At 36.2% G+C, this 22,162-nt stretch overlaps 1 protein-coding gene across 1 annotated transcript in view; it reads right to left on the bottom strand.

Moving 5' to 3' along the window:
• CCDC172 (coiled-coil domain containing 172) overlaps positions 1–19,373 on the bottom strand; it is a gene marked incomplete at its 3' end in the record, with an annotated part of 47,147 nt that extends 27,774 nt beyond the window's left edge. Inside the window, exons 1-4 of the mRNA XM_082641709.1 lie at positions 19,182–19,373; positions 18,897–18,982; positions 3,688–3,804; positions 2,336–2,501 (exon numbers count right to left, since the gene is read on the bottom strand). Of these exons, the coding sequence (XP_082497835.1) occupies positions 2,336–2,501; positions 3,688–3,804; positions 18,897–18,982; positions 19,182–19,260 (448 nt within the window). The 5' untranslated portion in view covers positions 19,261–19,373. The remainder of the gene's footprint in view (positions 1–2,335; positions 2,502–3,687; positions 3,805–18,896; positions 18,983–19,181) is intronic.
• Positions 19,374–22,162: the final 2,789 nt, after the last annotated feature.

Genomic DNA, 22,162 nt, shown 5'->3' with positions numbered 1-22,162 from the left:
AAGTTTACGACTTTGATCCATTTTTAGTTAATTTTCATACATAGTGTAAGGTAAGGGCCCAACTTCATTCTTTTGCATGTGGTATCCAGTTTTCCCAGCAGCATTTGTTGAAAAGATGGTCCTTTCCCACTGAATGGTCTTGGCACCCTTATCAAAAATCATTTGACACAAGGGTTTATATTTGAGTTCTCTATTCTATTCCATTGTTCTATATGTCTGTCTTTATCCCAGTATCACACCATTTTGATTACCACAGCATTTTACTAAATTTTGAAATCAAGGATTTTGAGTCCTCCAACTTTGTTCTTGTTTTGGCCATTTGGTATCCTTTGGGATTCCATACAAATTTTAGGATGGGTTTTTCTATTCATGAAAAAAATGCTGTTGGGATTTTGATAGAGATTGCATTGAATCTATAGATTATTTTGGATAATAATACCATAGTAGCAATATTAAGTTTTCCAATCCATGAACATGGAATATCTTTCCATTTATTTAGGTCTTCTCTAATTTCTTTGAGTAATGTTTTATAGTTCTCAGTGTACAGGTCTTTAATCTCCTTGGTTATTTTTTTCCTAAGTACTTTATTCCTTTTGATGCTATTATAAGTGGAATCTTGAAAGACTATTCTTTGCTAGTATATAGAAATGCAACTAATTTTCAACTTTGCTGTATTTATCAGCTTAAGCTTTTTGTTTTGCTAGTTTTGTTTTTTTTGTGGAATTGTTAGGTGTTCTACCTATAAGATTATGCCATCTGGGAACAGAGATAATTTTACTTCTTCCTTTCCAATTTGCGTGTCTTTTGTTTCTTTTTCCTGCCTAACTGACCTGGTCAGAATTTCCAATACTATCACGAATAGAAGTGGTCATATCCATGACTTTTTAAAAGAAAGGTAGTTTTAGAGTATCTCCTAAGGTTAATACCTATTTAAACTTGTGTTCTACACCTGTGATCATTAAATAGCAGTAAACAGGAATATTATCTAAGGGACTTAAAAAACTATGTTCCATATCCTGATTCAATAAATCTGAGATGAGACTCAAGCATTTAATATATATTTTTTTAAACTTCCCAGATGTGTGCCTATAGTTAAGAACTTCAGTCCTACACTCTCTACCTCTGAGAACCTCATTTCCTTCATCTATAAAATTAAACTAATTAAAAAGTATAATCCCTATATTTTTAAGGGTTTAATTATGTTCCCGGTAGCATTCTATGTACTTAGATATTATTTCATTGAATCCTCACAACAACCTTGTTAAGGTCATTATTATTATCCTCCGTCTTTACAGACGAGGAAACTGAGGCAAAGAAAACTTAAGCATCTTGCCCCAAATCACATATTACTCTCTGCTGGTTCTCCCTTTGCCCTCTTTGACATCTCTGTCTCATTCTTCTTCTCTTCCTTTCCTTAAATGCTATGCTTTCCCAGTTTCTGTCTTTGGTCTTCGGTCCTCCTCTATGTTCCCTCTACATGTTCCCTTTGAATTATGTCACCAACTCCTTTGTATTCCCAAACCCAATACTCTAGCTCTGATCTCTCTTATCAGCTTCACGACCAAATTTCTACCTGCTACCTGGGCATTTCCACCTGTTTATCCCATAGACATCTCCAACTAAAACTACCTGAAATAAAACTTAATCTTTTTGTCCAGAAAAGGCTATAGTTCACCTCCACCTCTTCTCTTCCTCCTGGTACCATATTCTACCCAATCTCTTAAGTTTGAAAACTGTGATTCATGCTTGACTTTCTATATATCTGTTTACATTAATCAGTGATACAGTCCTATCATTCTTCCTAAACATATCTTTAATTCATCGTCTCCTCCCTTTGGTAATTTCTTTAGTTCAGGATCTTATCACAAACTGCAATAACTTGCATACTACTGTTTCTGAAATGAAATTCTCCCCACCTCGCTGTGTAACCGTGTTTCCTAGTTTAAACTGGATTGATGGTAAAATGAGGATCACAACAACAGTATTACCCTTATTATAGCTTCTATCACATTTTCCTATAAACATTTGCTTATGGATTTGATCCCTTCACTTTTTAGTTTTACATCTCCAGGACCTAAAAGAGTAGCTAACACACAACAGATAGTAAACAGATTTGATTACTAAATAAATGACCAATGCTCATGTCACATCTACTTCTAAAGAATTTGAGACTGCTCACAATAAAAGATACATACCATCAAGATAAAAATAAAAGAATAGCTATGCAATAACCCAAGTTACTTATGAAAAAGTTAAGTTTCTGGAAAAACCATTAATTCAAAATAAGTTACTTTCAATAATACCAGATAAATGAGGTGGTACTATGTATTCATACCCATTTTCAGAATGTTTGCCTCGTTTTCTAAGTCAGATATTTGAATCTTGACATTTTCTTTCATCAAAAGCTCTCGTTTCTTTGTTATTTCATACTCATTATTGAAGTCTGTAATTTCCTTAATAAATTTTTCTTCCTCCTCTGTCACTTTTCTCTTTGTAGCTTCCTGAAAAATGGAAACAAAGGAAAAAATATAGGTGTTAGTTGCAACAATATTTTTCTTTAGTGATTTAAAATGCAATCATTTGGAAATATTAACAACAAAATAGAAAATTATACTTCCTGGGATTAAAATGCTGTACTACTACAGCAATATTAGTTAAAAAACTGAAGTTATTACATAGTAACAACCAACTACATTCATGTGAAAGATTTACCCTTAATGTTTTAGGACAATTATTGAGGTAGAAATTCTACCACCCATCATTATGTATGCATTTGTTTGTGTATTAAACTTACCATATATGCCATTTTTTCATTGCAAAATGGGTGGTAAAATAATTAAATAACCAAAGTTGAAAATGAAAGTCTACACGCAAAGGAATTACTGTCTTACAGGATAAAAAAGAAAAACAAAACAGGAAATCCAAGAAAACCTTTTAAAATTTAGACAATAAAGGTAAAATTATATATTCACTTCAAATTCAGTTCTAAATAATAGCTACATTTCATGCAATGTCAACATGGAGTAGAAATAAGAATTTTCAAAAACTTTAAACAATGCTAGTACCTAAACTTTTTGACAATGGTAGAACCTAAACATTACTGCATTTTCCTATTTTTTTTCTAAGAAATGTAACTAATTATGAGCTACATTTGGAAACTGGCCATGTCATTCATAACCATTTGGTGGTTGATTCTGACTTTAGATATATATTTTTAATATTTTAAAATGCAGTTTTTTCAAAATGTCAGTTAGTTACAAATCATATTCTTAAACTGTCCTTATCTCATTTAAAACTACTGAGTCTGTTGCCTCTGACTTATGATAAAAAGATAAACAAAATCTATCTTTTCACCCACATCCATTAATATGCCTAAAGTGTGAAACTCTCTGCCTTTCAAAAGCATTAAAACCAAGGTATTGAAGCCTGAGCAATTCAAATCAATTTCACTATTTCTTTTATGCTTATTACAATTGCAAATAATTTCTATACTGCATGCTGCCAATAAAATTCTTTCAAACTATATTACTCTACCAACTGGTTTAAAATAGCACTTAATAATTTTCCATATCTGAACAGGACTATCTGCCAATATGCATACGGATAATTTTTTCTAAAAGTACACCTATTTTAATACTTTTTGATACAGTTAATGAAATAAATTTTTCTAAGTGGCTGGAGACTTACAAACGTTTGGAGAAGCATACTCCTTTGGCTTGTAATTTCACTGCACTGTCTTTCTAAGGCATTTTCATGAGTTTTCAAAAGCTGTAAGAGGAAGGCTTTTTCAGAAAACTGCTGAATCTTTAAAGTAAAAAAACCAGAAATCAGAATGAAACAATTAGACATTTTAGGGTACCTTAGTTAACAGATCTGTATAGTATAAAATTTTTATATTAATCTTTAAAATGCAAAATAAAATTCACATTAAACATCTTACTTTATATGCTCTGTCTTAAATTGTTTTATAAATGCTTTATAATTATAATTTTTATAATCTCTTCCCCTAATAAGGCTATAGGCACCTCAAGGGCAGAGGATGTGTTTACTTTTTCCTTTCTAATACCTAGCACATTTTGTACCTTAGGTACTAAAGCTTTTTGATGACACACATTGAAATCTGCTTTAAGACAGCTTGTTTTAAAGAACAAATTTCTATTCTCATCACTTACATGAAAGATATGGATGAATAAATCATGACTAATCAAATTATGAGATAAAATCTAAAAACCACAGGCAAAAACTTAGTCCCATGACTATAGTTATACCAAATAAAACACAAATCTGCTAAAGTCTTCAAATGGGTTTTGAGAACTCATTTTTTATTTTAGTACCTCATTTGGTTCTAACTAGCAAAAGATAAAATAAACATTAATATTAGATATGTAACTGTTATTTCATTTGGGCCGTAAAGAATAGCATCTCTTGAGACCACGAACATTGAAATGAAAGTCAGGAAGCTTTAATATATAAAAGCTAAAAATGATGCCAGACTGGAAATAATCTTTCCACTACATTCAGTACTGGCCCTCATAAGAATCATCACTTCAAATCTGGGGCTGTTCCCATCTCCACAGAGAAAAGGAAAAGGAAATAAATTCAACTTAAATTGCAGAAAGCAAGATTTATGTTAGCTGTTAAGAACTTCCTCAAGGTGAGAGACAGGTTGTGAAATCTCTGTCCCAGAAGATATTGAATAATAAAGAGCTTAGGAATAGTTTAGTCCAGAGGCAAAGGGTTGGCCTAAAAGACATTTTGAAATGATATGGCTAAAAAGCCCTAGAAATACTGGCATTAAAAAAAAAGCAGCTGAAATAAAACAGAAAATATGATCTTAAATTTATATAATATCATAGCCCATCTGCCCATACCTTCAGCACTTGGTGCTGATTTCATCAACTTTATCTTAAGAAAGACATCAATAGAGAAAGATTAGAAAGGTGCAATTTACATGACCAAAGGAATTCAGAAAATACTTTCAAAATTGGGGGAAGGGAGAATGGGCAGTTAGTATTTTACTGTCTGAGAAGACAAATTAGAAAACATATGGTCTGATCTATAAAATTATATAGAAACTGGTAACAATGGTGAACAAGAGTATGATCATGAATTTTATCACATTTATTTTGAATAAGAAAATACTTCTGAGCTATTTAGTACCTATTATATAAATTAGAATAAAATGAGTTCCAGAGAAGTAATACCTTAACAAAGGTTATATAATTAATTAGGGGCAAACCCAGGACTAAAATTCAGGTCTTCTGACTTTATTGCTTCTAAATCATGATACTAATATGTAAATATTAGAACTATTTCAAAGTAGTAAAAAGATACTTTTGGTACTAAAAAGGGGCTTCAGTCTCTGACAACAGCATAAACTGAAAGTATATAAGTTTAAGAGACAGAAAAATTACCAAATACTAGGTCCATCAGAATTTATTGAGAAAAGGTTGCTTGCAGTATATTCCTCACTCTCAGAGTTGCAATTATGAACAATAACCATGAATGTTTACAAAAATGCTTTGAAACCAAATATCAGGCTGGATAAATTTTGGTTTAATCCAATTAGGTATTTCATGTAATATGCCTTTCAGAATCAAAATTCCTAAATTCTGATTCTGTTTCTACCAATGATCTGTAGTCAAAGCTGCACTGAAAACCAAAAATGGAGAAAATATTATTCATCAAGCTAAGGAATTTTAAGATAAGACAAGGAAATTTATCACTCGAATTCACAAAAGCCTTATGTTAAGGACTCAGAAATTAAGGTGCTCTGTTTCCAGCTATCACTAAGACCTAAAATTATCACTGAGCTCATGTCTTCTTTCTTAAAAGGGAAAATAACAGTTATTAAGGAGAGATATTAGACATATTGGCATTTAATTGGAATGTTTTACCATAACCTGGAAAGATGAAACCTATATACCCCAAATGGAAATCAGACTGCTGTTCAAAAGGTCTATAAGAAGGGTAGAGCTATAATTTTCCTCCTCCCTAAAATTCTATGTAAATTATCCATTTTGAGGTCTTTTCTGCTTTTTTGTTTTCATTCTTATTATTGGTGTACTCTTCATTCTTACTTTCTGTTTACACTCTCTCTTTATCTTTTACTCACACATTTTCCTCTTTTAATCAAGACCTAAAAAGCCCCAGAGAATCAATAACTACAGAAAGATTATAGTAACATTAATTTTTAAATTTACTTAGGATCTGTGATGAAAACATTTAATGCATAATGGAATTGGCAAGTAGGGAAAAGAGAGTAATAGAGAAAGAAGCAGGACTTTGGAAAAGCTCACGTTAGGAAGGTCAAGAAAGAATAGATTGCCTACGCTGACTCACAAGTTGAGGAAGGCAGTTAAGTTACGGTTGCAGAAACTACATTGGGTCTAATATTATTAGACCTTCTATTTTAATGGAACTAATGGGACAAACGCCTTAGGATTTATCCAGTTCCACTCTAAGTTATTAACTCTCACTATTAAAAAAAGCTTTTCAAGACCACCTATTTGTAGAATGTGTTTCTCATTGTTCCTTTTGTTCTTCCTGTTATCACAACTCATTTCTTTAATTATTTTTCACATTCTTGCTTTTGAAAACCAGACCTACTGATGTATAAATATTCCAAATATAACCCTGAAGATGTTGATAGGATCATAAGATGAGGTCACTTCACAGAATAAATTATCATCAGAAACCTCTCTCACCTTTCTTTGTCGCAAAAGTGATGGGTAGGAATCAGAATTGGGAAGATACTAGAAGAGATGTAAAATTGTGATTTAAAAAGATATTTTTGAACTTATCTGAGTCAGGTTTTGAATTGAGGCACTATCTTATATCTACGGTAGCCTGGACATCCATGATAAATAAAAACTTAAGAAACTACTGGCTGTATCTGCTAAATTACCCAGGGATCTCAAGGGGCTACAAACGATAAAAAGAAAAGGGTGGAAGGTTCAAATTTTTCTTTCTAATCTCTTTCCTTTCTCTGACTACAAATGAAATGAAAATATTTGCGTGCAGCCTTAAAGTTATATGCTAGAATCAAATAGCCAAGCTTTGTCAGAAAATATTGCTGTTTTGGAAAATTTTAATTATAACAGTGCCAACACTCTGGTTAATTTTACTTCTCTCGGAAATAAACACTTCTTTTTCCCTTTCCCTGTCTTATTTTTCCTGGGATATTTGATTTTTCAAAAGAGCTTGTAGCTGACCCAGTCAGCTGACTTATCTGGTCAACTAGGTCAGTTTTCAGCATAGCCATGATTTGTGACTCTTCACCACTCTTGCTCCTTGGGCACCCTTAGGTATTTTTCTACCAGAATAACTTGAAAGTTGAGAATGACTGAGGATTTGAAATTAATGTTTGGGTCCAAGTAAGCAAAGTACAAAGTACAATCTACACTTTGTTGTGGTTGCTATTGCTTAAAATAATTTCAGGCTTTAGGAACTGGTATTTTGCTGACTAAATGCTCTGCCCAAGAATAAAACAGGCAACACTACATAAGAAAACATCATGAAAGTTAGGTAGAAGATTTCACATTCGTAATCACAGCAACTGGGGAAAGAATGCATTTGTTATGACTATGATAAAAGACGTTTCAGCACTAGAGTACATCAATGAATACTGTATCAATTGCAGATATTAACTTTTTAAAAAATAGATCTGTTTTTTATAAATACATTTCTTAACCACAGATTCAATGCTTAAAGAATAACTCACTATGACACAGTAATCCTAACTAATATAGTAAGCAAGGAAGGTTCAATATTAGTAAATATTAGTCCTTATAATGGCTTATAAGGCTTTACATGATTACACTCTTATTCCCTTTCTAATCTAATCTTCTACCAGTTTCCTCCTCAATCACTCCTCTCTAGCCACACTGGCCTCCTTGTTATTCCCCAAACATCCAGCCACACTCTCTCCTCAAGGCCTTTGCACCGGATATTCTATGCCTGGAAATCCCTTTCCCCAGATTCCTCATGGTTCATTCCTTCATCTCAGTCAAGTCTTGGCTCATCTCTCATCTTTTCATTAAGGATTATCAGGATGCCTGATAAGACCACTGCTATTTACGTCTGTTCTGGAAGTTCTTGTTAATACAATATGTCAAGAAAAGGAACAAGAGATAACAATTATTTAAAAAGCTGGCACACAGTTCTCTCTCTTTTGTTTGTTTGGGCAAATGTGATTACTGTGTACCTAATAAAACCAAGAAAATCTACTGAGAAACCTAGAAATAGAGAAGAGTTCAGTAAAAATGCTAGTAACAAAATAAATACCAAAAACTAGTAGTTTTTCTATTTACCAACAATAAATAGAAAAAAGCATGGAAAAGATCCCATTTACAACACCAAAAACTAAACAAAACACAAATAAACCTAACATGAAGTATGTGGGACCTATATGAAAAAGCCTGCACTGAGGAACATAAAAGAAAGTATAAATAAATAGAAAGATATGCTATATTCTTTTTTTTAAAAATAAATTTATTTATTTATTTATTGGCTACGTTGGGTCTTTGTTGCTGCGTGTGGGCTTTCTCTAGTTGCGGCGAGTGGAGGCTACTCTTTGTTGCAGTGCGCGGGCTTCTCATTGCAGTGGCTTCTCTCGCTGTGGAGCACGGGCTCTAGGTGTGCAGGCTTCAGTAGTTGTGGTTTACGGGCTCTAGCACACAGGCTCAGTAGTTGTGGCGCACGGGCTTAGTTGCTCCGCGGCATGTGGGATCTTCCCAGACCAGGGATCGAACCTGTGTCCCCTGCATTGGCAGGCAGATTCTCAACCACTGTGCCACCAGGGAAGCCCTTATGCTATATTCTTGAATGTGAAGATTCAGAGTTGTAAATATATCAGTTCTCCCCAAATGAACTTAGTATAATCTTAATTAAAACCCCAATACTTTTATTTTGTTGGAACTTGAAAAAGTGATCTCAAATTTATCTAGGAAAACAAAACAAAACAAACAAAAAAAAGAATCAGGAAATTCCTGGGCTTCCCTGGTGGCACAGTGGTTGACAGTCTGCCTGCCGATGCAAGGGACACAGGTTCATGCCCCGATCTGAGAAGATCCCACCTGTTGCGGAGTGGCTGGGCTCGTGAGCCATGGCTTCTGAGCCTGCGCATCCAGAGCCTGTGCTCCGCAACGGGAGAGGCCACAACAGTGAGAGGCCCACGTACCGCAAAAAAAAAAAAAAAAAAAAAAAGAATGAGATTGATAGTTATGATTACCAAAGGAGATAGTGGGGAAGAGGGGAGAGATAAATTAGGAGTTTGGTATTAACATATACACACTACTATATATAAAACAGGTAAACAACAAGGACCTACTGTATAGCACAGGGAACTATACTCAATATCTTACAATAACCAATAATGGAAAAGAATCTGAAAAAGAATATATATATATATTTACACACACACACACACACACACACACTTGAAACTAACACAACATTGTAAATTAACCATACCTCAATTTAAAAAAAAAATGCCTGGAAGGAAACTGCTGGCAGAGACTACCTCTCAGCCTGGAAATGGGGCAGGGGAAGGGGTATAAAGACTTCAACGGCTATCACTCTTTTAAACTAAACTGTTGCTTTTGTTTTTTGCAAGAAAAAAAAAGTGCCTATGCTGGCTATGCAAGCAGAGTAACAAAACTCCATCCACTGGCTTGGAGATGCAGCATAAAAGTGAGCTGCCTCCATTGATCCATGAGTGGAAGAAGAATCATACCCAAGAAACCCCAAACCCAAACTTGAATTGTTCACGGATGTGAGATTCAAATGTCTCCTAGCCATGCAGTGCAGAAATCCTGAGCTCAAAAGTTAACATGAAAACTGGTCCTGAACAAATGAAATCTGCAAGGTTCTGGCAGCTGCAATGAAACTGCTCCTTAGGAACATCTTTTTTATCAAGAGAATATGCAGGACTCCCAAGAAAGAAAAGCCCTGCTAAAGATAAGTTCACAATAAAAAATTTTAAAGCTCATATGCAAATGTACCACCATGTGAGAAGGCCATCAGATGAAACAAGCAGAATTCACAGAAAAGGAAAACAGAAAACAGAGAATTCTAAGAGGAAAAAAATTAAATTAATTTATTCACTCAATAATATTTATTTAACACCTACTGTGATTCAGGCACTGTTCTAGATACTGGGAATAACGGTAGTGAATAAAATAGATGCATATGTATTCCTTGTGAAGCATACATTCCACTGGGCAGAGACAAACAGTAAACAGATCAATACAAATACATCAAGAGAAATTAAGTGCCACAAAGAAAAATAAAGCAGAATAAAGGATAGAGATACTGATGGCATGAGGTCATATTATTTTATATATGGAGCTAAGGGAGGGTCCTCTACAGCAGCCATTCTCAAACTTTCTGATCTTATGACTTTTGGTCTTTATGACTTTATGGTCTTAAAAAATTATTGAGGACTTTTATTTGATGACTTTTGAGTTATATCTATAAATATTTTCAGTATCAAAGATTAAAACTGAGAAATTTTGAAAACACTTAATTCATTTGGTAATAACAATAAATCCACTGTATGTTAAAATATATTTTTATGAAAAAATAATATTTTCAAAGACAAAAAAAATAGTAAGAAGAGTTGCATTTACATCTTTTGCAGATCTCCTCTAACAAAAGACAGTTGGGTTCTCATATCTGTTTCTTTATTCAACCTTTTGCAATATGTTTCTTGGTTGAAGTATACAAAGAAAACCTGGCCTCACATAGATGTATAGTTGGAAATGGGAGGGTTATTTTAATAATACCCTTTCCAAACAATTACGCATCTTCTTAAGGAACTTTATAAGTGTTAGTTCCTGAAAGGTTGGTTGCAATGTGGAGTCTGAAAACACTTCAATAAATTTTTCATCCTCTGTTACAATAAAAGCAATTGATCTATTTTGTGCTTTGAGTGGATCTTTTATCCATGCACAATTCTGTAAAATTATGTGCTGGTTATTTGGAAAATATTCCTTCACTGAACTATTCAGATCCTCCAAATGTTGATACACTTCTTAATACAATACTAAAAAATAACACTTATTAATATCACCAACAAACTCATTAGAAAAGTCTCTCAGTACTGGGAAACTGTCAAGCTTACAATGACAAATCTGAGTCTTCCAAAATTCTAATTTTTGTTTGAAAGGTTGAATATTATCATTGGCAAAATAATAATATCAGTTTTTTGCCTTGAAATGTCAGGGTCATTTCATTCATTTTTGAGAAAATGTTGCCAAATACTCAAGTTTAAATAACTACACTTATCTGTCAATTATTCAAGTAAAAATGGTATTCCAGAAAAAGAATAGCTAGTTCATACTGCAACTCAGACAATCATACAAATACTCTCCCTTGAGACCATCACTGTACTTTGGAATATAGAAGTACTTTATGTGAACTTTCCATTTCAACACACAATATTAAAAACACATACAGGGCTTCCCTGGTGGTGCAGTGGTTGAGAGTCCGCCTGCCGATGCAGGGGACACGGGTTCGTGCGCCGGTCCGGGAAGATCCCACATGCCGCGGAGCGGTTAGGCCCGTGAGCCATGGCCACTGAGCCTGTGCGTCCGGAGCCTGTGCTCCGCAACGGGAGAGGCCACAACAGAGAGAGGCCTGCGTACCGCAAAAAAAAAACAAAACAAAAAACAAAGAATAGATGTGCCAAATGGCCAATAAGCATCTAAAAAGATGTTCAACATTAATCTCATTGGGGAATTGGAAATATAAACCACAACGACATACCACCTCCCATCCACTAAGATGGCTATCAAACGAACAAACCAAACAACCAAAACCCCCAAGAAAATAAGTGTTGGTGAGGATATAGAGAAACTGGAATCCTTGTATATTGCTGGTGGGAATGTAAAATACTGCTGCTGCTGCCGTTATAGAAAGAGTCTGGTATTTCCTCAAAAAGTTAAACCTGGAATTAACCATATGACCAAGAAATTCTACTCCTAGGTGGAATACCCAAGAGAATTGAAACATATGTTCTACAAAAACTTGTACACAAATGTTCACAGCACCATTACTCATAATAGCTAAAAAGTGGAAACAACCCCGTGATCATCAACTGATGAATGGATAAACAAAAGTGGTGCATCCATACAATAGAATATTACTCAGCCATAAAAAGGAATCAAGTACTGACACAAGCTGCAACATGGATGAACCTTGAAAACATGCTAAGTGAAAGACAGTCACAAAAGGCCATTATTGTATGATTCCACTTATACGAAATGTCCAGAGACAGAAAGTAGACTAGTGGTGACCAAGGGCTAGCGGGGTTTGAGGGGGATTGGGGGGTGACTAATATGGGTACAGGGTTTCTTTTGGGGGTGATGAAAATGTTCTGGAATCAGATAGTGGTGGTTGTACAACCTTTTAAATGGACTAAAAGCCACTGCTCTGTAACTTTTAAAACATATCTTTATTTTTTTTAGTAACCTAACAGCTATGTCCCCCAGCTTAAGAAATAAAACATTATAGATACAGCTGGAATTCCCTGTATACCCTTCCCTGATTACGTTTATCTTCCACTCCCATGAGAGATAATCACTAAGTTGATGTACTATTATCATTCTCATGTGTGTCATTAAACTTTCACTACGTATTTTCCCTTACAAGATGTATTATTGTTCTGTGTGTGTTTAAATAGTATCATGCTGATGTAACTTTTTTTGTTTTTGTTTTTGTTTTTTTGCAGTACGCGGGCCTCTCACTGCTGTGGCCCCTCCCGTTGTGGAGCACAGGCTCCGGATGCGCAGGCTCAGCGGCCATGGCTCACGGGCCCAGCCGCTCCGTGGCATGTGGGATACTCCCGGACCAGGGCACGAACCCGTGTCCCCTGCATCGGCAGGCGGACTCTCAACCACTGTGCCACCAGGGAAGCCCTGATGTAACTTTTATAGGTTTTTTTAATCACAATATTATGTTTCAGTAATTAATGTTTTTTTTTACATCATTAAGTGGCTTTTTTACAATGACACCTAGCACTTAGAATTCTGAGGTCATACTCCCAGGAATAATAACTGAATCAGTTAAATGTCTCTGCCTAGGTGATTCAACCAGGTGATTTCTCCAAGCATCCCAAACCATCATTAATTGAGCTCTTGTTCAAAATAAGGGAATTTAAAGTGCATTTTATAACATGAAAGCTTTACTCCTTTTTGACTGAGGGATAACCTAGAGGGGAAAAGCTTGCATTATATTCCATCATATATGATAAATCATAGTAAGATTAAATGATAAACATAATCAATAATTAACATGAAACATTTCAACCAACTACAGGGAGTCTCTACATGGCCATTCTGGTTTTAACCACTAGCATCTTTGTAGTAGATACTGTTGCACCTGGTTGTCTCCCTAATGTGCATTCCTCCCTTCCTTGGTAGTTAATTTCTTAGTTAATTAGTTTTTGGAAACCTGCACCATCTCCAGACAGCCCAATGAATTTGGGAGAAGTTACTACCCCTTGACCACAGTTATTGGTTCAGGGATAGTCAAATGTCACAGTTTGTGAAAATGACATGAAAGAAGGTATCTGACAAGAACAATTTCCCTGCTTTTCAGAGAAATCTTCTGGAAACTTCCTTCTTTCTCTCCCTGGTTTTGAAAAGAAAGCATATGACTCTAAGAGTTGTTATAACTATCGGGAGAACACAAGGACAACCAGCCATTCTACCATTCTTCGTTACTAACAAAATTCCAGTTTTATTCACAGCAATAATGCATCCAGTTATAAATATTCACATTCCCAGATTCCATTTCAGGGTTGACCACTTGACAAAATTGTAACCCTTGAGATGCAGGCCCCAGTCACTGGAGAGGACTTCCCTTCCACCAAAACAATGATAAAGCCACACAAGAAGAAGCCTTTTGATTTTCATCTTTTCCTCTTTTTTCCAGCTAGAATTCAGATATTATGAATAGGGATGGAGCAGCACCTGTGACTACAAGGATGAAAGCCACATGCTAAGGATGGTGGAACAAAAAGATATAATGTGCTGGGGTGTTTTAGGATTTCTTTGAGCCACTTTAATAAATGGCCCTTGACTGCCAACCTCCAAACTTCCCATTACATGAGGAAAAATAAATCCTTATTTGGTAAACCCACCACGGCTAGACTTTTATTTTAAGCAATCTGGTGCAATTCCAACTGATATAACTGCTGAATCAAATGCTGGGTTTTCAAATATATAAGTCGTTTCCCAATATTGTTTAAGCCGTTTTGAACTGAATTTCTGTGACTTGCAATCAAGAGCACCCTGAACTGAAAGAGCCTCATCTCTAAGGAAGGGATAATACCTCTGATTTGACTCTTAAGTCTCTCAAAGGCAAAGGCCATATACTATTCATCCTAAACTGCTGCCTGTCTGATTTGGATCTTTAGCAATGAGTAGCCACATGATTTTCCAAAAGAAGACATACAGATGGCCAAGAGGCACATGAAAAGCTGCTCAACATCACTAATTAATAGAGAAACGCAAATCAAAACTACAATAAGGTATCACCTCACACTGGTTAGAATGGGTATCATCAGAAAATCTACAGAGAACAAATGCTGGAGAGGGTGTGGGGAAAAGGAAACCCTCTTGCACTGTTGGTGGGAATGTCAATTGATACAGCCACTATGAAGAACAGTATGGAAGTTCCTTAAAAAACTAAAAATAGAATTACCATATGACCCAGCAATCCCATGACTAGGCATATACCCAGAGAAAACCATAATTCCAAAAGATACATGCACCCCATTGTTCACTGCAGCATTATTTACAATAGCCAGGTCATGGAAACAATCTAAATGCCAACTGACAGATGAATAGATAAAGAAGATATGGTACATATATACAATGGGATATTACTCAGCCATAAAAAGCAACAAAATTCGGTCATTTGTAGAGACATGGATGGACCTATAGACTGCCATACAGAGTGAACTAAGTCAGAAAGAGAAAAACAAATATCGTATATTAACGCATATATGTGGAATCGAGAAAAATGGTACAGATGAACTGGTTTGCAAGGCAGAAACAGAGACACAGATGTAGATAACAAACGTATGGACACCAAGAGGGGAAAGCGGGGTGGGGGGCTGGTGGTGGGATGAATTGGGAGATTGGGATTGACATATATACACTAACATGTATAAATTGGATAACTAATAAGAACCTGCTGTATAAAAAATAAATAAAAAAATTTTTTAAAGTGTCTTGGTCACAACTAACACCTATAGGTATGCATTAAATTGTGACAAGGAGAATTTCTACTTTATTTTTTAAAATTAAGATTAAATAATTCACATGTATTTTTATTTAAACAAATGTTAGAGAGGGAAAAAATGCCTTTCTTTTATCTATGTTTTTAAGCAACTTTTAATCAACAGTAAAATTAAACTCAAGTAGGATATAAATTTTTCTTTGATTAAACTTTTAAAAAAAGGAAAAAAATCTCAATTACAAAGTTCTATTTCAATATTAAAAATGATAATAATTTGTGATCTTGTTCTTTCCCGAATTGGGTAATAGAGTACTAATGGATACGACTTTGCCTGCTGTTCTGGGAGGGTTCCTAACTTTTATTAATTAAAAAAAAAATGGGGCTTCCCTGGTGGCGCAGTAGTTGGGAGTCTGCCTGCCGATGCAGGGGACACGGGTTCGTGCCCCAGTCTGGGAGGATCCCCCATGCCGCGGAGCGGCTGGGCCCGTGAGCCATGGCCGCTGAGCCTGCGCGTCCGGAGCCTGTGCTCCACAACGGAAGAGGCCACGACAGTGAGAGGCCCGTGTGCCGCAAAAAAAAAAAAAAAAAGAATGAATATATTTTGAAGTAAAGAAGTAAATGAAGCCAACTTAAGTTACTTGTTTATTTCAATATCACTTTCCTTTAAAAATTCATGGAATATTATTTCATTAGTGTTATGATGTTTATGCAATAGTTTAAAACTGGAGAAGAAAAAAAAACAGCCTCAGACTTTCCTCCATTTACTTCCTCTTGAGGGAGTACAGCTTTGTGTTAGGTTTTATGTAATATGTTTATAAAGATTAAATGCCCCAATTTTAACTATATGTTACTATTTTTTAAAAGAAAAAACTCTTTTAGATGCTTAAAAGAAACAACAAATGTTCTGTGAGTCCTTAATTTTGATTTTCTCTGTCACTGATACTATAAAACCTTTCCTTGATGATCAGAAGCTTCAGGTATATTGGTAAGCATTAACGCAAATCCAGAGCATGTTCTTGTCTTTCTGTTTTCATATTACCAAACCTAACTAGGTATACTATAGCTCTCCAGTTCACAAAGTACTCATATTGTATAATCTGAGACTTTCGCAACCATATACTTTAAAGGACTCATTGAGCCCTGAAAGGCAAATGCTATCATTTAAGTTCTAATTACATGCTACCTGGGTTTTACAGAACAGAAAAAAATACTGTACTTCCTGAATACATTTTTTGACCACGAGCAACTTCCAAAATAAATGCCCAAAATATTTTCTGAATGTATCATTGTGCAGATAGCTCAAACACTGGCCTATTCAAATTATGTTCTAGTTTCTCCTTATGCTGCTTCTACTTGATAAATTGGTCAATAAATGCCAAGTCAAATATTCAAGTAAATATATTTTCATTGTTATTGGCAGACATATAATTGACTCTGAGAATAAAAGAAACAAGAAATCAATTTATGATTACTTCTTCAGTTCTTCTCATTAGTGTTACACTGTAATTGTGGCTCCACTTTAAAAATCTTTATACACACACACACACACACACACCCCATGTTGACTATATTATAAACCAAATTATTTCAATTACAAATTAGTACTGTATGAACTGTGAACCTCCACATGTAAATTTTATTAGTAGAAAGCAATTGTATTACTAACCACATATATGAGCTGATTAAATGCACATATATGCACATATATGTGCATTTTATGAGCCTATATTAATTAGTAATTTCAGCAAATGTTTTAAACAATGCTAGGGATTTGCTCTGTCTTCTCTTAAATATAACTATTTGAATCAGCTTTTTTATGTATGTGTATGTATCAACAGACTACATTTCCATTTTCAGGAAGATAGACTGTTAACTGAGAAAATATTACAAAGAGTAAAGCTACTTTTTTCCAAAGAAGATATTCAAAGAGTAAACCTTTTTTTTTTTTTTTTTTTTTTTTGTGGTACGCGGGCCTCTCACTGTTGTGGCCTCTCCCGTTGCGAAGCACAGGCTCTGGATGCGCAGGCTCAGCGGCCATGGCTCACGGGCCTAGCTGCTCCGCGGCATGTGGGATCTTCCCGGACCAGGGCACGAACCCGTGTCCCCTGCATCGGCAGGCGGACTCTCAACCACTGCGCCACCAGAGAAGCCCTCTTAATTCTTTTTAAAGAAAAATTTAAGCTACATCATGACATTCTTAATGCTTTGCCTATGCCATCAGCTTTTAGCATTGTTTTTAGTAGCTAGTTTATCTGCTACTCACAGGTAAAACAAGACCTAAGGTCTCACTGAATATTTCCAAATTTTATTGATATTTTAAAAGACAGTGCTCTCCCTATTATCTCCCTATTAGTACTCATTAATTCATTCAAAACACTAATGTATACTGTGTGCTAGGCATGGAAGACAGGCTGTGGGAATAAAAGATGGTTAAGAAAAAAATTCCAAATACATTGCTCACAAAATAGTGAGGGGTACAAACACAAACACAAGCATGTACTGTTGTTTAATTGTAAGGTGGTATCCAAATGCTATGATAAAACAAATTTTCCAAGATGGACAAGGGAGGGCTCACAGGTGATGTTTGAACAAGACTTGGAAGGAAGAACAGAAGAAGCTTGCAGGGTGGAGAAAGAATCTATGATTATTTTATCTAAAAAGAGAACTGGAAATTTCTCACAGTGGTAAGTCTATTTGACTTATTTTAGCAAAGAGACTTCCTCAAACAGATTTCTCACTGTACACTGCTCGCATCGTTTATCTTTAGGAGTTGAATAAATATTTTTGTGTGGCTGTCTGCTACCACCCATAGCTAGACCTTCATTGTGACATACTTGGATGATGTTCTTAGCTCCCATCCTCCCAGAGCTCAGAGAGATTTTCCTAAACCCCTTTTATCACACCATTCCATTGTCAAAAACCTGCGATGGTTTCCCCCTATTCCTAGGTATCCGCCCTCTGCTTTGGGAGATTTCTCTTCCCAATGTGCCTTGGCTATGCCTCCCTTTTGCTCATATTCTCCCGGTGCCCCAAATACTTTTCTCCTACTACTTCTCTTTGCTTCTCAAAAAATTCTACCCACACTTCAAAATCCTCCTTCAAGAAGCCATCAGATTCCCTTGTTTCTATGTAAAATAACACAACTTTACATATGCTGCAGAAAGAAGTGAAATACTAGTGGAAAAAATGATCCTTTTGGACGAAGGCCACGTCCAAAATGTGGTAGAAGACGGAAAAACAAATGGCAGAGACTCGTGTGAAAGTTACATTCAACTGTTACATCAACACAGAACACTTCTTAGATTATTTATTATTCAAAATTTATTTCCCGCACCAACTACTTAATTGAATAAATCTTTTTCCAATGGCATTGCGCCCTTTTGAAACGTTAACCATCCCACAACACGGACAATGAGTTCTTCATTACTTAAACTGGTTTCTGTAGGACAAATTCATGTTCGGATGGAAGGCGTCACCAGATTCAGAACTTTAAATATTACCCGACAACATGGAACTACACTCACTAACACAACAGCGTGTGTCGTAATTGACGGACAACTGGTTAAATATCAATAGCAACGTATCCTCAAAAAGTCAAGCGAAAACACTTTTTCAAGTGATAATGTGCATGCTCTCCATGTCAATACCTTAGATTCCAACTTGATTTTCTCTTCATTCAGCTCCTCTGCTGCTTTCTTAATTTTTTCACGACATCCGTTTATTTCCGACCTGACTGTAAGATAAATTAAATGCTTAAACACATCCATCTTTCTGGAGTCCCTGTTTCTGGGGCCTGTGATAAGACACCTTTCAGCAGTCCTTCCCTCCACGTGGAAAGCCGCCTGCCCTCCCGGCTCGGCCCACTGCCTCCGGATTCCCTCCGCCTCCAAGCCCCCGGCTCCAAGCCCAGAGGCCCCCCGCGAGCGCCCGACCTTGTCGCATCAAGCGGCGATTCTCCTCCGCCAGGTGCTCGGAGACGATGATGTGCTGAAACAGGGACGCCAGACTCATCTCGGCTGGGCTTAAATATTTTATAACGGAGTCTGAGGACCCTGGAACGCACAATAAAGGCTTATTCCAGGACCACTCCTAGCTCGGCCTCCAGCGGCCTGTCCCCTGCCCACACCGAGGACGGGGCCCACGCGGGGTGAGGTGAGGCCCCGAGGCTCCGGGCGCGGCGAACCCCGCTCCGGGCCTCCGTGGCTTCCGTTACGAAAGGCAAACCCGCTTTGTTCTCCCCGGCGCCCTCGTTTCTCCTGTGACCTGTCTCAGACGGCCTTTTTCCCCTGGCTGAGAGCACCTCCCCTTAGACGAGGCCTTGGCCCCTGTGCGGGCTTTTTTCCGTTTTGGTGGCAGGGAAAAAAAAAATGGAGGCTCTGAGGCCTCCGCTTGGGAGCGGTTTCGAAAGGGCAGCAGCCCTGCCCTTTCTGCGGTCGGCCTTTTCCTCTCATTCCACCCCCGCCAACCCCCCTGTTCGGGGAGAAGGTCCTCAAAGTGCACTTTATCTCAGCAGAACATGTACTTGAAACAATACTTTGGGCTGCAGAGCTTGCAGAAGGCAGCGGCCAGCGCCTCAGTCTCCGGGTCTGGGTCCGGTGGGAAGTGACGCTACGGCGTCTTCTTGGGTCCATTGCGCGTTCGGGGGTTTTGCTTTGTTTTGCTCTGGCCATGTGGCCCCCAAAGGTCTTTAGGTCGTGCTTGGAGTTGGGCGGGAATCTATCGCCCAGGCATGAACGCAGTGTTATAATAAAGTACAAAGTACCCGTGATCCTAAATATAAACTTTTGCAAAGTCTTATCCTTTGACGATGGGAAAGACTGCTATAAATGTGCAATGTCTGACATTCGCCTTAATCATTCCTTTGTAATCAGGGCATATCTTTTTTGTCTGCTTTAAAATTAATCATTGCCTTTTGTAATCAAGCTGCAGTAATATTAACACTTCAATATCTGTGCAGGATGTGTCAGAGACCAAAGTGGTTGCTAATTAAAGCTTAAACATGAAAGGCACCTTTGGGACTTCGGTATGGGATTTTTTTTAATTAAAAAATAAAATATTTGTAATTTTTAGCAGGTCAAAATATTAAGATTGTAATAAACATTTGACTTTATATCTGAATGTTAAATTGAAATTGGCTAAACTTTAAAAATGTATTTAGTATTAAGTAAAAAAAATAGTAAATGTGAATTCTGTTACATCATCTGTATAATAAACTTAATTAATATTTCATTAATGCTGTAGTATAATCGGTTTTAAATGATAACCTTTTCCAAATTTCCGCCTAAATTTCCGTCAAGCCATGTATGCATAAAACTTAATTTTAAAACTTTATTATAAAAGAATGCATACTGAAAAGTGTAATGAAGTAGAAAAGAATTGCCCACAAATATATCATTCAGAAGCACATAGTAATAACATTTTGGTTATTGCCTTCAGGTAATTCTCCTCATCTTGCATTTTTTCTTTACAAATATATTGTGAATATATTGCAAATAAGTAATAACAGTAGTTATTATTTATTTGCCAGGTACTATTCTGAACACTGTAAGCCCTTTTGAGATGATTTTTACTATAACCTTCATAGCATAGTTGAGGAAACTGAGGCACAGAAGTTAAGTATCTTGCCAAGGTTGCATATCTAGTATGTGGCAGAACAGGATTTGAAATCAAGAAATCTGAGATCAGAGGCCATGGATTTGATTTTGGATTCTGCTCTTTTTCACTCTTATTATATCACAAGCGTTTTACCATCTCATTGAAAACTCTTCATTAATACATTTTTGTAACTTCATAATCCTCCATCATATGGATGCATATGTAAAATTTAGATATGTTGAAATAAATTTGACTCTTTTATCTGTTCAAGGATGGGAAACAAAGCTGAAATTGTGGTGTGAACCATTTTCTTTGAGCACTCGTTTGGAGGCTTATGAACTGTGCCACAGCAGCCATCAAAGGAAACAGCTTCCAGAAGATAAATTATATTACTAATTAATATTACTCCTTTCAGAATTATTTCCCGTGGACTTGCACAGGGAGCATCCTCACAAGGAGGCTGGTTTTCAAAAGCATGCTGCTCTTTAACATTCCAATTTTATTAGTTACACTCAAACTCACATTTATTATTTAACATGCTCTTTCTGTACTGAAACTTGGCAGAGTGAAATTTGGGCAGCCTTTAGGGAGCCCAGTTGCCTCACTCACACAGGAGTATGGAAGAGAATGCTGCTGGGAATTCTGGGAACGGGGCATGGGAAAAATGACTTCTTCATCTTCCGTAGTCTTCTTCACGTCCCACAATATTTCGGTGCTTTTAAATCCCAAGTTTGAGTCTTCTTAGTGGTACCACAACTATAGGCATTAGCAGGATTTTTTATTTTATTTATAGAAGCAAACATGATAATGCAAGGTCACAATTCAAACTTTAAAAGTGTTTCATAATAGTAAAAGTAACGTATTAATATATTAAGATGTTGCTATCATATATCTAGCTTTACGCATACATTTTCTGTAGTGTTAAGATATTTTTTTCTTATAGATATACATGCTGATTATATTCTATAATGTTCAGAACAAGAGTAGCATTACTTAAAATTATGCCAAATAAAAAGGGTACAAGACATGGTAAAACTAGGGCATTCTATTTTTTGGAAATGTATCTTATAAGCCTAAAAAAAGGAGATGATTCATTCAACAACTGTTTAACGAGTGTCTGCTATTCATTCAACAAATATTATTGAGCATCTCCTATGTGCCATATTTGAGAAACAACAACAGGATTTAATAAAAGCAAAACTACATAAAAAGTATTTTTCTTCCCCCAGATATTTCTAACCTCATTGGAGAATTATTATATTTTTCAGCATTTTGGCAGCAGTATAAACAACTGCTTTCAGAGTTTCACCAGATGTTC

This window comes from Mesoplodon mirus (assembly GCF_964341445.2).
Source record: "Mesoplodon mirus genome assembly, chromosome: 2".
Taxonomy (NCBI): Eukaryota; Metazoa; Chordata; class Mammalia; order Artiodactyla; family Ziphiidae; genus Mesoplodon; species Mesoplodon mirus.
This window is presented reverse-complemented; position numbering and strand designations above follow the sequence as displayed.